Here is a 21,391-nt window from a genome sequence, read left to right on the forward strand (position 1 = left end):
CACGTATCGATTTTGTTCTTGTGTTGATCCGGTGACATATGACTCGTTCGACATAAAAGGTGCTCGTAGCTTGGAGGCAATGGTGCAGACTCATCTTGCTAGTGGAGCAACTTATATTGAGTTATATGTACAATTTATGTCGCCAACTGATGTACTTCCGTCCAGTGTTCGAGATGTATACACGACCCCTGGCCGACACTCGGTTAGCGGGTTACAAAATACGGAACTGCCCATGTTCGGTAGCGGTGTTGAATGCACATCCCCCGCAAGACACTCTGTCGGTGGATGGGACATGTACATCGGTGGCTCCACGTTTGATGCTGGAAATATGTACTGAGGAACTGCATCAAGTTCTAGTAGATGGCAATCTACATCCAATTGGAGACATTATCAAATGCCCAGAAGAAAGGATGACGTACTACCTACGACGTCAACCGGTGAGGGGATGTCGTACGCTGCAGATGATTGTGAGTTAGAAGATGACTCCGATGTGGATCTACCTCGAGAGCCTGGGCCGGATGGTGCAGAAGTGGGATTATTTTCTGAACCGGAGCCGATTCCAACAGAAGGTGAAGATGCTGAAAGGAGTTCAGATGAAGAAGAAAATCCATGATTCAGAGCATACTCACCCCCAGCCCACATGCATAATGTCGATCTGTCAGCGGATGATGCGTTAGAGTTTCTAGATCTACCACACTGGTTGCACGATCGTACAAGTTCGGGGGTAGATTTCGGTGAACTTGAAGTTGGTAATCAGTTTACCAACAAGGATAGTTTTATTGGTGCTTTGAAACAGCATAGCATCAAAAACGGCGTTAATTATCACGTCGTTAAATCAAAATCTGATAAGTTTGAGGCGAAGTGTGCGGTGCAAGACGGCACATGTTCATGGAAAATCGTCGCCTCGTTAAGGAAAAGGACAGGGTTGTGGGAGATAAAAAAGTATAAAGGTTCACATACATGTGCTGCAGGTACATGATTGAATGTATCTGAATAATAAATTTTTTTGCAATGTTGCATTATTTAATGCACTCCCTCTGTAGGTGTTTCACAAGATCATCCCAAAATGGATTCAGCTGTGTTAGCTAGCTTGATACTGCCCACGATAAAAGCAGATCCTATGACTTCAGTGCCGGTGATAATTGTCAATATCCGTAGTCAAATGGGGTACACGCCTTCTTACCGCAAGGCTTGGATAGCTAAGCAGAAGGCGTTGGAGAAGATGCATAGTGGGTGGGACGCCTCATATAATGAAATATGACAGTGGTACCAGGTGCCATCATAGACCTTGAAACGGAACATGCATACTACAACGGTCGATTGCTACGTGGATGCCAAGTGTTCAAACGCCTATTTTGGAACTTTAAGCAATGCCGAGACGCATTTTCATACTGCAAGCCGTTGGTACAAATTGACGGTACCTTCATGTTCGGTAGGTATACTCATCGGCTATTGGTTGCAGTGGCACAGGATGGCGGTGGGAGAATTTTTCCAATTGCATTTGCAATAACACCGGGGGAGTCGTCTGATAACTGGGATTTCTTTCTCTCGAGGTTAAGGAGGCATGTGTGCCCCCAACCTGATATCTGTGTTATTTCAGATCGGGGCACCGGTATACTAGCTGCATTTGATCGAGAGGGAAGCTTGTGGCAGCGCACACACCATAGATATTGCCTAAGACACGTTGCTTCGAACTACTACAGGCAATATCCATCTAAGAGCGAACGACGACAAGTGATCAACATGGGTATTTAGTCTATAACTGTATTATTTCGTTTGTCAATTTGAATTAGTTTTATTGGTAGAAGTGGTATAAAATATTCGCTATGATCTTATATTGGCAGGGTATGAAATAAATAAAGATCGTTTTGCTGAGATGTTGGCAATTTTATGATCCCAAAACGGAGAAGGGGCGGACTACCTTTGTAACATACGTTTCGAACAGTGGGCACAAGCATACGACGGAGGCCTACGATATGGCCATATGACGTCGAACCTGGTAGAATGCATAAATTATGTTCTTAAAGGAACGCGCCATCTACAGATAACATCGGTTTTGCGAGAGACATATTTCCATTTGGCGGCGCTATTTCCAAAGCGAACAGCAACTTATGCAGGCTAGATGCAGGGTCGCAATATATGGTGCAGTAAGGTAGTTTAAGAAATTAACAAGGCGAAGGCGAGGGCAAACATCATGCACACAATGTGTCACGATCGAGACAATTTATGGTTTCGAGTGACGGAGTTTGACAGACCGCACCAAGGTGTTGTTAGCGGGCAATATCGTGTACACTTGCGAAACAGAACTTATGACTGTGGAAAGTTTGATGTACTTCGTTATCCATGCGCTCATGTTATTGCAGCTTGTCAGAAACTCCGTCTAGATCCGATGAGTTATGTGGACGAAGTGTACAAATTAGAAAACATGTACAACGTATGGAGACACGTTTTCCCACCGATCCCAGATAAACGTAAGTGGTCGCCTGTATCTCTTGCTCCTTTTAAGTTGTTACTGGATAGAGAATTGCATCGCAAACCAAAGGGTCGACCTTGCTCCACTAGAATACGGAACAATATGGATATCCGAGAAATAGCCAGTCAACAGAAGTTGTGCGGATGGTGTAGGAACCCAGGCCATACAAGTCGATCATGCCCTAATCGCAATAGTTGAATGTAATTTTAGAAAAAAATTATTTTATTCAATTATTAATTGATAATTGTATTAATTGTTAGTAAAATTATCAAATTAGTTTAATTTCTTAATTGTTAGTACCAGTCAAAACATTTTACCAAATCTAACATTATGTAAAATTATTAAGTCCCAAAATTTTGTTAATGGTTAGTAAAATTATCAAATTATGTAAAATTATGTAAAATTATTAAGCCAAAAAAATTTAATTAAATTAGGTAAAATTATCAAATTATGTAAAATTATTAAGTCCAAAAATTGTGTTAATGGTTAGTAAAATTATCAAATTATGTAAAATTATTAAATCCAACAATTGAGTTAATGGTTAGTAAAATTATCAAATTATGTAAAATTAGGTTAGGGTTAGGGTTTTAATTAAGTTAGGTTAGGGTTAGGGTTTTTAATTAAGTTAGGTTTTAATTAAATTAGGCTAGGGTTAGGGTTTTAATTAAATTAGGTTAGAGTTAGGGTTTTAATTAAGTTAGGTTAGGGTTAGGGTTTTTAATTAAGTTAGGTTAGGGTTAGGGTTTTTAATTAAGTTAGGGTTTTTAATTAAATTAGGTTAGGGTTAGGGTTTTAATTAAGTTAGGGTTTTTAATTAAATTAGGTTAGGGTTAGGGTTTTAATTAAATTAGGTTTAGAGTTAGGGTTTTAATTAAGTTAGGTTAGGGTTAGGGTTTTTAATTAAGTTAGGGTTTTTAATTAAATTAGGTTAGGGTTAGGGTTTTTAATTAAGTTAGGGTTTTTAATTAAATTAGGTTAGGGTTAGGGTTTTTAATTAAGTTAGGGTTTTAATTAAATTAGGGTTTTATTACATCAAATAGAACTTCTATTTTATTATATTAAATAAACTTCTATTTTATTACATCGGATAATAAATTTAAATCTGCAATCAATGTCTATGCGGGGATTCGGTTCACGTGGTACCGTAAACTGTTATCTGTTGAATTCCTCATTCCTCTAGCTTTTTGGCGGTTGTTCTTCCTCCGGTGGTGATTGTGGTTCTTCCAGTTCGACATCTGGTTGCCGGACTTGGGACGATGATCCACCTTCAAAGAATAGTGTATGTGGTGGTTTTTGCATCATGAACTGCGACAGTGTTTGAAAGCTATACGTTGGTGGCGAGTGGTAAAAAGGAGAGCTCCCCGACGGCCCCCCTTGCGATCCCTCCTGCACCGCTGGCCTAGATATTGGCGGTCCGCTCGGCATAACAGGAAATGGAGCTGAACCGGGCATTTGGCTCCAACCTGCCATAGGATTCGGAAAATGATACATGTAAGGGTTAGGGTACATATAAGGGCTAGGAAACACACCTGGCATCATAGGGAAAGGTAGTTGCGTGGGTATCATCTGTTGAATTGCTGTGTCAGGTGACTGCGTCGGTGCTCTCGTTGGGGACGGTGATTGCATGGCCGCTGATGATGAGCCGGGTGACTGTCTGGGCCTCATTGAGGAGCTGCCTTCGTAGTTTTCTCGTCTTAGATTTAGAGGCCCGCGCCTTTCCCTTCCGACACGTATTTGCCGCTGCATCTCCTCTGGCATAAGTAAATATGGCTTGCCATGGATCCTAAACTATGACATGTATTCTGGAACGCACGCTAACTCCGGAACGATGATTTGTTCCCGAGTAGGTAGATATTCATGTCGATTTTCCCATATTTCCGTGTACTCGGACCAGTATCTAGGCCAATCCGTACCTAATAGTCGAAGGTCGATTTTGTGGTGATCGTCTAACACCTCAGGGTCCACAGGAATCGGTTGTCTACATCCAAACTGTCGTAGCAATCTCTCTATGTATTGTGGGGCTCTACGGTTGCATAGTTGATCAACACCACTTTCGCGTGCCAAGCGTTCGGATTTTGTAAAAACTCTTCCGGGATTACTGCCCGAATTGCCGGATCCTCGTATGGTGTCCATTGAAACTATATGAACATGATAGAAATATTAGTTATATACATAATACTAAATACTAAATACTAAATATCAATCGACTAGCGAATGTATGGAAATATCTATTTGCAATAATACTTATACGCTTCCGACCGTTGCTCCAATAGAAGCCGTATATCTTCAAGTTCAGACGGTAATCCACGATAACTTGCCGGATGGTTCCACCTAATTAAATAAATTTTTAGCATACTTTTATTCTTACAAAATCTACATAATAATTCCAAAATGTAATAAAAATTTACCTCGTTACAGTGGGAATGTATATGGGTGGTTCACTCGAGGGCGTAGAAATGGAAAGCTAAACCGTGCCCATGATTGCGATAGTGATGAGCAACCTCGATGTTTGCTCTCCTCGGTCGCGTCGCCAAGACATCTCCCGATATAATGTTGCCAAGACGGCAGACCCCCAACTAAATTCACAAGCTCCTCTAAAATCAACGAGTTTTAGCAGCCACCTTAGATGTACACGGCTCCGTGACGTGTCGGGCATCAGATAACCTCCAACTATTTGAAGAATGTATGATCGAGCATATCAGATTCTTTCAATTTCGGTTGAATTTGCATTCGGATCGGGGAAGGTGGCACGTAACCAGCCCATCTCGACCTTACCTCCATCCATTTTATCCGGAATAGCGCCCAAAAGCTCGTAGCACACCGCCTCCCAATTGCTAGATTTGGCAGACCCGGTGACTGGGTGCCCGTCCACCGGCAGTCCCAACTGCAGACTGACATCTTCTAGAGTGATAGTGCACTCTCCACATGGAAGATGTAATGTGTGCGTCTCGAGTCTCCACCTCTCGATCAACGCACTGATCAGTTTCGGGTCCAACTTGCATCCTTGGCCTACCGTCGTCACGTGCCAAAAACCCGCTTCCCGCAGGTAGTTCTCTACTAATGGTGATGGAGGAGCATGCATATTCCGGATATTGCATTCCAATACCCGATCTTCAGACTTTTATAACAAATAATAAATTAATAATTATCTAAAAATACATAAATAAAAAAATCTTAAGTAATATTTAAAAATTAAATTTAATACTTACCATTTTCATTTGCTCCATTAGGTATGTGATTCCTATCAAGACGAATTAATGATCCTACCATTGATGAAAATATAAAAAATTTAAAATTATTTTAAAAAATATAAAAAATATAAAATTATTTTAAAAATGAAATTGAGGGAAATTGAAATTAAATATGGATTTGAGAGAATTTTGGAAGGAAATTGAGAGGAAATTGAAATTAAATATGGGTTTGAGAGAATTTTGGAAGGAAATTGAGAGAATTTTGGAAGGAAATTGAGAGGATTAGAGAGAAATATTAGATAGAATTTGTTTGTGAAAAAAAAAATAAAGGCGGGGTATTTATAGTTTTTTTACCATTAGGGGCAACGGTCAAAATTTTGACCGTTGGGGTACTATTCACTTGTGACCTACATCAGCGTCCGTCGTCGTGACATGTCGGCGTGGAAGGAAATCGTTCCCTCAGACGCGATTTCCTTCCACGTCAGCAGGTCGCACTGACGTGGACGTAATGTCCTGACACGTACCCTGACATCGCGCTGACGTGGATGCGATTTCCCGGAAAATGATCTATTCCGGTAAATAATCAAAAAAATCAGCCCATTTCGATAAATTTAAAAAAAACTGACTTTTTTTGATAATTTGCCCCACAAAAATCATATTAATTTAATATTATATGTATTTACTTTTTAGAATATATAAAATTAAATTAAATTAAAAATTTCATGTATTTATAATTCAATTATCATAATTATAATTACACTCAAGATTGTTTAAGGGTTGACGAACCGTACGTACATCCTCTTGAAACTAGGGTTTGGGTTGGGGCAGTGGTGTATTGTATATAGTATATAAGGACATTTGTTCTCTTATTTGGACAAGCGCCGAGACAGAGCAGAGCAGACAGACTAGAAAAGAAGAGATGGAGCAAACATTCATCATGATCAAGCCTGATGGGGTCCAAAGAGGCCTGGTATTGCTTCTACTTCACTCTTTCTCTCCCCCCCCCCCACCCCCCTTTGATTCTTTGATTCTAACTTCACTGCTACCAAAAAGAAAATTTAAAAAGACAACCTTTGGGTCGTGTTTCACTTTTAAGGACAATTAACTGATTTTCGGTTTTCAGTTGCTTTAGTTAAGATTTAGTAGATCTAGTAAACAAAAGCAACAAGCTGTTTTTAGTTTTCAACTTAGCTTCACTTACAAAGTATTATCTTAGTCTTATTTTGATTCTTTTGCATGTTCGATTTTGGGTTAAAAATGATATCTTTTTTGGGTGTTTATTGAGGTTCATGTATTTCTTTTCAGGTTGGTGAAATCATCGGCAGATTTGAGAAGAAAGGCTTCTATTTGAAAGGTAAGATCTATCATTTTGCCCCCTTTACTTAAAAAATAGCAAATTAGTTCTTGTATCTTAGATAAAAGAGAAATCTGTCTCGTACCTCCATGATATTTTTACCTAAATTCCTCTGCTTTTTCCCGTGTTTTAGATTATCAAGTGTTGGTTTCTTTGGATTTATGAAATTGATTTTAGGTACCTTTTAGGTATACAGTTTTGAGTGGTATGCAGCTTATCTGACATTGGATGTGCCTAATTTAGGGTTGAAGCTCATCAGTGTGGATCGATCTTTTGCCGAGAAGCACTATGCTGACCTGTCTGCAAAACCCTTCTTTAATGGGCTCGTAGAGTACATTATCTCCGGTCCGGTCGTTGCTATGATTTGGGAAGGTAAGAATGTTGTTACCACAGGTCGCAAGATTATCGGAGCCACAAACCCAGCTGAATCTGCTCCGGGAACAATCCGTGGTGACTTTGCAATTGACATTGGGAGGTATATTTGGTGTCTCCCTTTCTTTACTTTCAATTGTTAGGATACTAGCATGTTATTGACACTTGAGCTAACACTTTTCCATGTGTTGAAATGGATTGGTTTCTGCAGGAATGTGATCCATGGGAGTGATTCCGTCGAGAGTGCAAGGAAGGAAATCGCCCTTTGGTTCCCTGAATGCCCTGTTAACTGGCAGAGCAGCCTTCACCCTTGGATCTACGAGTAGAGATCATTTGGTCGAAGCTATTGGCCGTCATGGCTCTGTCCTGGTTGTTTGTTGTTGTTGTTGTTGCCAGTCTTTTGATATTTATATTACTATTATAGTTTAAAGTGGTGAAAGCTTTGTAGCATTTTGGGTGTATAGGTTAAGTTGGAGTTGTGTTGAAAGCTCCCATTACAATGCCACAGTTGAGGTGAACAGTGTTTGAATAATCAAAGCTATTTGAGTGTTTGACATATATATGTTTTCTTTGCTTTTACAATGCCATTCAATTGCTATCATTATATATACACATATATGTATATGTTAAAGGGTTTTAACTTCTGGCTCACTTTTGTATAAACTATAAAGCTATATGGATTGAAAAGGCTACACAAAAAACAAGTTAATAAAACTTTGAGATAGAAAGGAAGCTTCCTGGTGGCCTAACAATTTTATTGGGCATGGTATGGCACTTGGAACACAAGGATCATGAATGGTAAAACAAGACTTGAAGAATGCAAAATGATAAATTTAGCTTTTAAAGAGTTAAAATGAAAGTAAAATTTTTAAATGAAGAATGCAAAATGATAAGTTTAGCTTTCAAAGAGTTAAAATGAAAGTAAATTTTTTAAACATGAAGTTGAAGTTAAATTTTTAAACATGGTAATTTAAGTGTACTTTATGTTAATTTTAATATTTTTATGGTTTTATGGTTTTTAAATGTTTTATTGATATGATACGTAAAATAAATAGTTGATTGCCGCACTAATATTGTTAAAAATTAATATTTTAGTTAATATTTTTATTAAAAATAAAGATTAAATTGATAAAAGATATAAATATTGAGGGCTAAATTTATTATTATGAAAAATTTGTTTTTGAAAGAATGTCCTAGACATGGATGAATATGAGAATTGGGCTAATGCAACAGGCCCTTAAACTACCACTCTACCTGCTGCTATTCCTAGCCTGTGTAATCAGTGCGAACAAATTTATCCATCTCCACAATATGCAATCACCATGTCTCCACCTCTGCAAGAATTCTTATTTAGGTTTCCACTTTCACCGACCATATTCTCAAAACCTATTCTTCTCCTCCTCCTCCCTGTCTCTTGCTTCGAAGTGTCCTGAAAGACTTGTAGTAACCCAAAGCCAGAATCGACCCAACGACAGCCATAACAAGACAAACCCGAAAGGGAAGGTGACAGTAAAGGGAAAGAAAGAGAATGTTTGGAGCATTGACAACAACATCGCCAAAGCTGAGAAAGAGAATGACAAAGGAAATACAAAACAGAGGAGGAGGAAGAAAGGTAAGAAAGTGGTTAAAGGCAGAAAGAACAAGATTGGTCGAGTTTTGGTCTCTGGTTCTATGTTAATGGAAGTTGAAACTGTTCTACAAACTCAGGTATTTTTATTAATTAATTGCTCTTTATATTTATGTCTATTTGGGATTATTTGTTATGAATTTTTTTTGGATATTAATTTGAACCACAAACTAACTGGAAAAGGGTACAATTACAGTATTTGGTGTTATGCTGCTGGATTTTGTTTCAAAATTTCAGCTTGTTTTGAGGTTCATTTATGGAAGTTCTTCACTTTTCTTTTAGTTGCTTTGTAAATTTTCAAGTTTACAATTTGCTTGATATAATAAAAAAAAAGTTTTTTTTTTTGTAGTTTTCTTGGGTTCCATAGGAATATATATACACACACACATACTAGTTTCATGTTTGCTGAAGAACTTGAGATGTGATAGCTCTTAGAATGGGGGAAATGGTTTCTAAATGTTCAGTGAAAATGGATTTATTTGATTTAGTTGTTTGTTTCTTTGATTCTTATGTCTTGTTTTAGGAACCTGTAATAAAACCAGCATGGAACACATTTGCTAGTAGTGTGAGTGGGATATGGAAGGGGGTTGGAGCTGTATTTTCACCTATTACTGCTGAAATGGAGCCGATTGAAGTTGGGAGCAGGAATGAGTACCTATATGACTGCTACATGCTTACTCGTGTTGAGGCGGTTCTTCCCCCTTCTGGAAAGACATCTGTAATCCATAGGAAGATAAATTGGGTGACTTTGAATCCACACGGTGAAGTTCCAGAGCATGTTGGTGTCGGAGTTGGAAACAAGGAAGAGTCCGGGGTCGAGAAACCAACTTTACCTCCGAAAGGCAATGACGGTACAATGAATCATGTTTTGCCTAGATTTGGGTCTTTTGACTTGACAACTAGTGATGTTATGGAAGAAGATGTCATGGGGATTGAACCCGGTCTCGTTTTCTTTGAGGTATGGAACGAAATGAGCGACCTTCATGTTAAGAAAATGATGTATTTGACTTGTTTTCATTGTTTTTGTTGATTACTGGCATCTTTTACTTGTTGGTCTAACCAATAACTCGCAGGATGGATCGTATTCCAGGGGGCCGCTCGATATTCCTGTTGGTGAAGTTGATGACTCTAATTATTACCTTTCTCCAACTTTTAAATTTGAACAAGTAAGTTTTGCATGGCGTGTTGTTTTCTTTAAGCATTTACGGCAAATTGACACTATAGTATTTTTGCTGTCATGAAATTTTAATGGCAACAATCGGCATACGTTATTCAAGCCTGTTCTGTAAACTGATTAACTGAAAGACATCTAATATTTATTTGTCTGTAAACTGAATTGTGTCTACGTTCATTCAAGCCTGTTCTGTTGTGCAGTGTTTGGTCAAAGGTTGTCACAAAAGACTCCGTATCGTTCATACGATAGAGTTTGGTAATGGGGGTTCCGATGTACAGATAATGAGAGTTGCTACCTATAAAGAAGAGTGGGTGAGTCCCGCAAAAATTCAACTTGAAAGGTATTCTGTTTCAATCCGTATTTACATGTTCGATAATTCTTTTGCATGATATTCGCGATGAAACTTATTTCATGATATTATATGTAGTGTGAGTGATCCGGAGTTTGATTTGAAGCCATTTTCTCAACGGAAAAGAACCCGACCATCAGAGCTTGTAGGGCCATGGAAGGTGTTTGAAGTTAGTGCCACTCCCATATATGGTGATGAGACAGTAGCTGCAGAAAGCAATGGTGCCCCATACGTGTACCTTTGCACCGAAACGATAAAGAAGAGGAGCTTGCCGGAGAATTCAGTGTACTTTAGAGAAGAAGAGGTGCTAGACATGCAGGATGTTACGGTTCTTTGGCTACCTGGCGGTGTTACAAGTTATGTGGATGTAAGTAACGATGGCACTCTTACTATCGGAGTCGGATGGTACTCAGATGAGGGAATCAACCTTGTTATGGAGCGAGATTACGGCATCGATGGGAAGTTGAAGGAAGTTAGATGGAAATCAGAGGTCAAGAGACGGTGGTCTCATCCAGTTTCTTTGTAAATTTATTACTTTTTGTAATGCTAACTTCACAACAGCAAATGCTTATATGTATTGCAAGCTACATGTTTGAATAAAATGAGATAATGCTAGAAGCTTTGTCATCTTGATGGATCGCATTCCTTAAGATGTTTAATGTTGCACCAGGCCTGTCAGTTAAAATTATCCAAACTAAAAAAATATTCTAGTTGAACATGTAGCCTAAAATGGCCTAAACTCAATGATTGATAGGCAAACTCAAAATGACTCGAAAAATGTTAAAATCTAAGTCCATGTTTTGAACAAAAATATATATAATGGGCTAGAAACTTGCATGACCCAATAAGCCCCTTAATGGGCCATTGCTAGATAATAGATTGAAATGTTAAAATGGGCAATGCAATGTTAATAAAAACCTTAAACAAATATTTTTTTTTGAACAATCTCATCATATTAATTTTTTTGACACAATGCTTAAATTACCCATAGCTCCTCCCCAACCCATAAATAAAAGAATAATTTGTTTCAGCGTACTCGAACCCACATACTCTTGTATTAACATTAATATCTGTAATAATCAAACTAAAACTCAATCGATAAACCTTAAACAAACACTTAAAAGAGAAAATAAAGTAGGTGAAGATTGTTAAGTTTTACCTGTATAAGTAACAAAGGGGGTTCAAAATTCAAAACCCATTTTATAAAAACAAACCAAATTGAAGAAAGAAGGAAAAGGAGACATAAAAGGGATCCACCAAATATCAACCCATCATGATTGGAAGACTTTAGAATATTTGATTGAAATGCTATGATTATTGCATGGAATTCAGCATACATATTGCCTTTAGCTACTTCCTCTCTTATTGCTTCAATTTCTAATCCTTTCATTACACTTTTGAATCTTCAATGTTGAAATCATTTACATGTCGGTTCCTTTGCCTTTTTTTTTCAATCTTTTCTCCTTTGTTGAAAAATTTGCTTTAACTTAAAATATAGAGATACTCAAGGTTTTAATTGTTATTATATATAACAAGGATGATCAATGATATTCATCTCCAAAAATGATAAAATTGTACTTAAACAACTTCTAAAATTATGAAATGGGTTAAATTGTTATTTGGAGATCTGAATTAGGCAACAACTCTAATATTGGGCTTAAATTTTTTTGTCCAAGTTAGCCCACGAACTTGACCGTTGTTCTTGCATTAGAGCTTAAACTTTAGGATTTTCAATGAAATATAAAAAATTAACTAAGTCCATGCCCCAATGTGAGAACAATTATCAAGTTTAAGGACTAACTTGAAACAAAAAAAATTTCAGACCCTAACGTGGGAACAATTGTTAAATTCAGGAACTAACTTGGACAAAGAAAAAGTTTAGACCTTAGTGTGGGAACAATTGTGAAGTTAAAAGATTAACTTGGACAAATAATGTTCAAATCCCGAGAATAATTGTCAAGTTCAAAATCTCAAAAAATGATTTAACCCTTAACTCAATGGTAATTTGGACACAGAAAAATATTTAATTTAGATTTTGTCCTGTCTTTTAGTGAAAGTTTGTAAGCAAGGACAAAATGTTTACTTTGAAAGTCGACAATGGCATAGAGATATCCTTTTTATCTCTAATTCATTGTGTCGTGCTCAAGTCCTTTTCAATTAGTCTTATCTAATTTTGATGTTACTATTAAAGAGTGTAATGTTGGACATGTGTTATCTTAGAAATGAAAACTTGGAACAATTTCCAACTGTTTGATTAATTCAGAGAGAGACTATCTGCAAGTTGTTGTTTGCAAAACAAGAAATATAGTTTCAGGCTTTGGTTGAAGTTTATGGCTTCGCATGGTCTGTTTTCTGGTTGGGGTTTCACTGTGTGTTGTAAGCTTTTTGTGCCTTTGCCTTTCTTCCACTCACTCTTCTTTCCTTGTCTTTTGTTGTTTTAACACTGTAAGAAACTGCTCTTCTGCTTGTCTAAGCATGACTGTTTTCAGTCATATTAAGTCTTTAACTTGATTGATATTGTGTAAGAAGACGTGAATTCGAGTGTGCTGAAGTGTATTATTCTCCTATTTAAGGTTTGGAGAGAAATTATGAATATTTAAAAATTTCATTCTAGGAAGTGGCCCCCTCCCAAAAAATAATAAATTATTATTTTAGTCCCTTGAATTTTTTAAATTATAAGTTGGTTATATAGTAAAAATATAATTTCGCCCCCGACAATGAAAAATTTTCAGTCTAACCCATTTAAAGTCTAACCCATTTAAAATACTATAAATTAATTTTGATCCCCTAAAGATAAGCTTTTGGCTTTATCCTCGTCATTTATTTTTACTGTTAAAAATTGGTCTTTATACGTTAGAATGAGATACATGTGAAGTTATTCTATCAGTCATATCATTTTTACTGGTAAAAATGAATAAAAATTTTAACAGAAAAAATTAATTTACTTTTTGATATTCTAAGCATAGTTTAAAATGCAATAATCAGTGGGAAAACGTCATCAACAGTCATAGTTTTGCTTAAGCAAAAATGTTTAACAGATTATTCCCTTTTGAATTTGTCATAAACTATTGATCTTAAGCCACTTTGCACTTTTAATAGCTTTATCTATTTAAATTGGATGGAAAAAGAAGTTGAAATCACCATTGTACGACATTATCCTCCAACAAGGGTTTACAGTCACGAAATGGTGGTACAATTGGTTCACAGTAGCTAACTGGCTGAAGCATGATATGACTAAGCAACAGGGTATATGCCTCCTTTGTAGTTACTCCATTTTCACCTTTTAACACCATTTTCTAAACTAAACCCTTTAAAGTGTACTAGGGTTAAGTCTGATCTAAGTTTTTATTTGGATTTTCTATCAAAGTTCTCTTCACACGAGAACAGTATGGTCAATATGTTAAATTGATAAATTTTAATAGAAAATACTTACAATTTTAATGATTAAATTGAGATTTTTTTAAAATTTTTAAGTATAAGAACTAAATATCAAATTTTGTCAAAGTAAAGGGATTGACTCCATATTTTAATCTAAATACTAGCGTATTTAAAATACATTGATTAAATTGTAAATACATGTGTACTAAAGGAAAAGCACTCGTTAATTTTATTGTCATTGTCAGTTTTTAACACGTAAAATCACATTTATCTATGTGGTAAGTATAGATACATTTACAATTTGATTTATATATTTTAAGTATGATCCGGACCGCGATTTAATGAGTAAATTAATTGGAAGGGTGATGGAAGGATAAAATGAAGATAATTCAGAGGCAGACCCTCTTTTTAACAATGTTCCAATAGCCATATCTTCCTAGGAGAAAGAACAGGGAACATAAAAGATATGGTTTGAACCGACCAACTGCAATAGCCGCATATAATATTCTCCATGATTCCTTATACTTGTATTTCACTTCACAGTATCCTAATTTTTCTCTTCTTTTTGCTTTTTTAGCCAAAACCCTGAAATGAAGTCTGAAAAGAATATTAAATCTCAGCTTAGCTTTTGGGGGAATATGCCTATTTTCATAATATTGTGAGAAAAAAGGGAATAAATTTGGGTGAAAATTAAGTAGACATTCCATGCTGAAGTAAGAAAATGATCAGACGCTTTTACAATAATGAAGAAAGATGGATTGGGGTTAGTGGTAAATGGCAGTTGCAACTTTTAGGACAAGATCAAAATGAAGCTACTGTTTATGGAGTAGTTGATTGTTGGTGTTATGGAGGGAGTTGAGAGGGTGTTTTCAAGGGTAGAAAGTGAAAGGAAATTAAGGGACTGTGGGTGAAGTAACAAGTGGTGAAAGTGAGTGGAAAAGGGTGATGATAGTTTTATGTTTGGGCAGGGTGAAGGAGGGGTGTGGTGTGGTGTCCGAGTGGACATGTTTTTTTTGTTTTTGTATTTTGGTAATATTGGAAGCTGATTTGAAAGGCTCCATCGTTTTCCATCTTTCAACTGCAATTTGGGACATTTCTTTTGACATGGATGGAAGTTTTGATGTACCCCACCACTCATTGCCTCCATGACTTTTTTTTTTCTTTTTTGAAATTCTAAGTATTTTTTTTATATTTATTTTACTATTCATGAATAATTTTTGTTTTTTTGAGATCTATAATTGTTGGTGATATGGGTTATTAATTAGGAGGAAAACATGGTAGAGAGAAGTGTATGCATTAGGAGAAGGAGTACGAGAGTTTTCTAGGATTACTATGTAGGGGTTGCTAGGGAGAAAAGCGGATCCTTGGTCTCTCATGCACTCAAGTTAATATGAGGGGTCACTAGTTTGTCGTGTAGTGTCACATAGTCGACAGTATAATATCTTGTATGGTTGTGCGAATTGGTCAGGTGACAATGTGTTGCAGGTTAGTTGTCTCTAAGGATTGTACTATATGGTCTTGTTATGACATTCTCCTCTTTAGAATGGTCCAGTGATAGATGCGTAGTGAATTGCCTATAGGTTAACTCAGATAGGGTCCACGGAGAGACTGTTCCACAAGAAGGGTTACTTCACTGTTTTTTGTAGAGGATCATTCATGGACTGTCCAATAGCATGCAATGTGTCTTACTACGCACTCAATCAACTCTTATTGACAGTTTCATGACTCACTTCTCTTTCCCTCTCATTAACCCTATAATATTACTTCTTTTCAAAAAATGAGTGATTAAATATATTTGTGTTGGTTATATCTGTATTTGACACACATGAAAAAAATAATAGTAGTGTAGATTTTTCTACTTAACTTTCTTAAAAAAAAAAAAGCTTGTTGTATTGCTTTTTCCCTATTACTATGAACCTAAACAATATCTTTTATATAACTAACAGCAAATGACCTTTGCTTGAAAAAATGAATAAATCATACTTCGAGTGATTAGGAAAACATAATCAAGGCACATTAACCATATATCACTAATTTAATTTGTTTTAATATTGTTAACTTCAGCTTGGTGGACACTAAATTAATTATTAAGCCAATCGAATTTTATCTCAATTGATACAATTATTATTATAATAACTGGGAAGATGTGTGTTTAAGTATACTTAAATGTATATTTTTTCCGATTTAAGTTTGGAGGCTATAATAATCAAATTTGTATAGCCAATTGAGTCTTAACTCGATTAGCATGGGCATTATTATCAATACAGGAGGACATGAATTTGAGCGCGCTAAAGCGCAATATCCTCCTATTTATAAGTTGGAGAGGGGCTGCATTATGTTAAAAGGAATGGATATTATCAAAACCTATAATGAAATTGTTCAAAAAAGATTATATATAAAAAACTAGTTAATTAGTCATTATTGATGACATGATTTACGTGTTACAAAGAAAGTATAAATAATCTTAAACGAGAAACATTCATGAAAAGATTAATTTTCATAAACTATAAACTTTCCTCAAAGATAATTTTGTTGAATTTACATATATATTTAAAATATGAAAACCAGTTTATATATTTCTTAGAAATATTCCATGATAAAGATTAAAAGATAAATATTGTGAATGAGGATTTGAGGATCAATTGAATGATTTTATTTTTAAAAATATTTATTATAAGATTTACAACATTTTAATTTTGAGACAAAATGTACAAAAAAAAAAGAGAGCCTAAATTATAGTCAATATTAGAAATGATATATGTTCCTTCAACCGGCATCTCTCCTACACTTTGCATCAAGTTAAAGAATTTCATAATTATTCTGCAGCTGCTTGATAAATAAAACTAATAAAAGTATACGGTTAAATTATATTTTGCTCCTTTTACTAAAAAAATAGATAAATTAGTCTCTGCGTATTAGATAAAAGAGCAAACTGATTTTTCAATTAAAAATTCAAACCATTTCTACCGTTAAAAAGTGGTTCATGTACGCTAGTATGAAGTACACATGACACGCCATATGTTATTGTGTGATTATTTTGTCGGCCATGCCATGCTAGTTTTTAACAATACAAATGGATGAAATTTTTATAAAAATGATCAATTTACTCTTTGATTTAATTTACAGTGACAAATTTACCTATTTTTTAGTAAAGGGAGCAAAATATAATCCAACTCTTAATACTTAAGTTTACATGATACTTTTACCAATAACAAAATTAAATCATTTAAAAAAACTATATATATATTTACCGGTAAATAAGACTTAAGAGTCTCCTAGTCTACTATTTGATTTTTTTTTTCCTTTAGAACAATTTGATCATACTGTGCATGCGAGAGAGAGAAAGAGCAATTGCAGTGGAAGTATTGTGCACGCTCAACAGAAGGGAATAATTTGCAGGACAAAGTATTCCATCTTACACCGTTTACTAGTTGACCTCAATATATATACTGCGCCCCCCTCTGGTGGAATGTGTGGAGCACATATCCATGAACACTATTAGGACCTACCAAGCTGCAACTATTCATATATATATGTGTGTAAAGTGAAAAAGGAGAAGAAGGATTTGAAGGACAGCTTTCGATATTTCGTTTGGGGGTTTCAAAAGAGACATGGAAGGAGAACGGGGAGGAGTCCATAATTATGAGCTACAAGTTTCTTTCTCAACTCCACAACCTATCAACGAAATGGGGTTTGTACAGTTTGAAGAAAACCAGGTTTTGAGTTTATTGGCTCTTGCACACTCTTCTCATCATCATCATCATCATCATCAAATATCTCAGCCTCTTAATACTACCACCACCACCACCACCACCAATTCCACTGCCATGGGCTTCACCACGCAAAACAACAACCAGGTAAGTTAGGTTTTAACGATGCAAATGATGAAGCAACTGGGGGTTTTGCTTATCTTTGTATGTTTTTTTCAGGTAGTAAATACTGAAGATCCCAAAGCTGTAAACGATGAGAACAACTGTCCTAGTAAAGCTAATGATGGAAACAACTCATGGTCTGTATACTTTTATCTCTTTAAGTACTTACTGATAGAAATTCCCACCAAAACATAGATAGATATGCACGCTTGTCTATAAGTTCTTTTCAAGACCTAAGAATCCAAGGAAATCTGATCTGCCCTTATACACATGTATGCATATTAATTGGTCTGAGAAAAGTAGATATTTTTCCAGAATCTATGGGAGATAAATAAGCCCTTACATGGAAGAGGGTGACTCCAGCTTGCTAATGGAGTACTTTTCGTACAGCAGAGACATATATATATATATATATTAGTGGGCATGGAGAAGTTAGTGTTTGGTCTGAGAAAAGTCTTGATATGCATTGATACCCGAGTCCGCATGCATGTCAGTCCATATAGATCTTACTTTTGTAGTTACATTACTGGGATTTTTTCACAGAAAAATGTTAAGTAGGTTTGGAACCTTGGCAGGTGGAGGAGCTCAGCCTCGGAAAAGAGCAAATTGAAGGTAAGGAGAAAGCTTAGAGAACCAAGGTTTTGCTTCCAAACCAGAAGCGATGTTGATGTGCTAGACGATGGATATAAGTGGAGAAAATATGGGCAGAAGGTTGTGAAAAATAGCCTTCATCCTAGGTACTTTCTTTTTTTCTTCTTCTTAATTTCCTTGTCACTGTGCATGGCAGCATGGGGTAACCTTCGTTTACTGCACTTCCCTATTTATTAATCTAGTTTAAGTAACCTTGGTTATACACCAAAATGCATGAATGGAGGGTTTCTTTAATAACCATTGCAGGTTTAGACAGTTTATGCATCGTTCTCCTATAAACATCTTACAACTTGTAAATTTACACAAGTTTTTAGTGTGGTAATAGAATAGTGAGCAATATGATTTTATGTTATCATAGAGGTATGTACTTCAATTAAATGAATCATAGATATTCTAGGGCTAGAATTAAACAGTACTGTTTAGATGCATCTTCAAGTAGATTTGCAGATGCTAAAAATGGGTGAATGTAAATCTATTATATCTATCTCCTATATTATTGAAAAGAATCAAATCAGAATAGGGTTAATATTTACTGTATTAAAAAATTATAATAAAGGGGCTAATTTAGACTTTATTATAATTTAGCGACTTATTTAATTCTTTTTAATAATATAGGGATTAAATTGATCTGTTTTATAATAGAGAAATTAGTTTGATCTAATCCCTATAATACAAAGACTTCTTTCATACTTTAACCCCAAAAAATGTGTCATCAAAATGAGAATATGACCCCATAATTGATTCATGCAATCACTATTAAAAGGTGATAACTACCGACTCTTTTGTGGAGAATGGATTGTATGAAACTCTGATTCCATGTCATCCTTATCTCTTTCCAATGGGAGAATAACAAATAAGATTTTTCCTTCTGATTTTTAGCACTTTTAGTAGGATTTAAATTTTTTCAGGAGAAAAAAACTGAAAATCAAAAGGGAAAATCTGATTTGTCATTCTTCCATTAGAAAGAGATAAAAATTACGTGGAAACACAGTTTCATATAATCCCTTCTCTTCTTTTGTGTGTGTATATATATAATCTTTCATTAGAAACTATTCCATATTATGAATCTCTTACATTAGGTTTCTTGTTTGAGTTGGTGGGCAGAAGTTATTATCGTTGTACGCACAATAATTGTAGAGTGAAGAAGAGAGTGGAGCGACTGTCGGAGGATTGTCGAATGGTGATAACAACTTACGAAGGTAGACATAACCACACTCCCAGTGATGATTCTAATTCATCTGAGCATGAATGTTTTACATCTTTCTAAATTTGGAATGTTTTCAAAAAAACCCAAATAGTAAATATAATGAACATATGTATATGTTGTAATATTATCTTCCGACAGCTTTATCCAAATAGTGATCATTTAAGGACATCCGTAGCTTACATGGACATTGTGTCTTTTATTATTAATCCACTTGAAGACAAGAGTAGATCCTTTGGTCTATAATATTTTATAGTATATCTCTCCTTCACGTGTATATATGTATATATTCTCGATATATGGTATAATGCACTTCGTAGTTGTAAATATTGCTTTCGTACGTATCCACCCATCTATATGGCTAAAGTAAACAAATGAAGAGAACTGAATGTATGTTAATGGAAATTAAGGTAGAAAATGTTTTTGTGAGGTAAACACTTTTATTCAAATAATGGTAAGTTAGTCCAAGAAAAGTAGAATGATCTTTTTTTTTATTAAACTTTTCATCTTTTTTTAATGCTAAAAACTGATATAACTGACGGAATAACCATGTATGTTACACGTGCCGCGTCACTTGTATTTCATTTTGATGTATATGGACCAGTTTTTTAAAAGTAAAAATAGATGAAAGTTTTAGTAGAAGAATTGATTTGCTCTTAGATTTGACATACATAGTCTAACTTACCATTTTTTGAGTTAAAATACAATTTAATTCTTAATACAAAAATTTTCACGATACTTTTACTGAATTTATACTTGTAAAGCTATCAAATATTTTGGAGGGGGGTTGGGGTAGATGGGTTGTTTTAATTTTCTTGCACTATGGATTTTTTAAATGGGCTATTGGGCCCAAATTCAAAGGTGAAACGTTTGGATCTTAGGATTTTGTAAATGGATATGCTTGGCAAGGTACACCAAACAGTTGATGGGAAATCATTGGAGCACATCAAAAGTAAAATTAAAATTTTATAATTGTCGATTAAGTTTTATTTCGATTGTTATTGGTAATATTGTTAGTGTAAGAGGACATGAGTTGGAGTACGCTGAAGCGCATTATCCACCAGTTTAAGGGTTGGAAAGGGGGCTATAGGTAGTTCTAGATATTATATCATAATTAACAGATATGATAATAACTTATGATAAAATTAATGTTAAAAAAATTAAAAAATGTTATTTTTAAGGATGGTTTACTTGTTATTAGCTGCCAATAATTAGTTGTGCTTTCTTTTTTACTGTAACACCCCAAATCCGACCTAGATGTTATGGTCGAATCTGGCGATGTCACATAGAAAGGGTTTTGAAGACAAGATTGTCGAGTTTAAAAACCGTTACAATAAGTTAGCTTTTATTTAATTCGAAAAAAAACTAGTTGATTTGTTTTAAAACTTGTCTCTTAGCGGAAGCTTTTGTAACCAATTAATTTAGGGAAAATCGTTTCTATTTACGAAAAACCTTAGTTTTTAGAAAAAAACCGTGTTTTGTAGAGTTGCAGTTTTTTAAAAAAATCCATAAAAAATAGTATAAAGTCTCAAATTTAAATCCAACCAGTCCATAGTCCAAAAGATACATCAAAAACCCCAAATAAGCAATAAATTCTAGGCATTAACGGAAAACAGTCTAAAATTTACGTCTGGCCACCGTCGAGTCCTCCTTTGCACCGACCCGTCAAGTCTGGGGATTACCTGTACAGATTAAACAGAGAAATGGTGAGTTTTCGCAAACTCAGTGTGTAATCCCCACAGAAAA

General features: G+C 35.3%; 3 protein-coding genes across 3 annotated transcripts; all 3 read left to right on the forward strand.

Moving 5' to 3' along the window:
• The first annotated feature begins 6,478 nt into the window (after positions 1-6,478).
• LOC105762134 (nucleoside diphosphate kinase B) lies at positions 6,479-7,948 on the forward strand. The gene is made up of 4 exons (XM_052625856.1): positions 6,479-6,634; positions 6,970-7,018; positions 7,262-7,493; positions 7,602-7,948. Exons 1-4 carry the CDS (start codon positions 6,584-6,586, stop codon positions 7,714-7,716), a joined length of 447 nt encoding a protein of 148 aa, XP_052481816.1. The 5' UTR covers positions 6,479-6,583; the 3' UTR covers positions 7,717-7,948.
• Positions 7,949-8,647: 699 nt separating this feature from the next.
• On the forward strand, positions 8,648-11,167 carry LOC105763750 (uncharacterized). The gene is made up of 5 exons (XM_012582085.2): positions 8,648-9,097; positions 9,541-9,975; positions 10,091-10,183; positions 10,392-10,531; positions 10,619-11,167. Exons 1-5 carry the CDS (start codon positions 8,702-8,704, stop codon positions 11,064-11,066), a joined length of 1,512 nt encoding a protein of 503 aa, XP_012437539.1. The 5' UTR covers positions 8,648-8,701; the 3' UTR covers positions 11,067-11,167.
• A 6,051-nt stretch (positions 11,168-17,218) lies between these two features.
• Positions 17,219-19,972, forward strand: LOC105763751 (probable WRKY transcription factor 12). The gene is made up of 4 exons (XM_012582086.2): positions 17,219-17,775; positions 17,848-17,927; positions 18,366-18,527; positions 19,546-19,972. The coding sequence occupies exons 1-4, from the start codon at positions 17,530-17,532 to the stop codon at positions 19,706-19,708; spliced, it is 651 nt and encodes a 216-aa protein (XP_012437540.1). The 5' UTR covers positions 17,219-17,529; the 3' UTR covers positions 19,709-19,972.
• Positions 19,973-21,391: the final 1,419 nt, after the last annotated feature.

This window comes from Gossypium raimondii, chromosome 12 (genome assembly GCF_025698545.1).
Source record: "Gossypium raimondii isolate GPD5lz chromosome 12, ASM2569854v1, whole genome shotgun sequence".
In the NCBI taxonomy this organism is placed as follows: Eukaryota; Viridiplantae; Streptophyta; class Magnoliopsida; order Malvales; family Malvaceae; genus Gossypium; species Gossypium raimondii.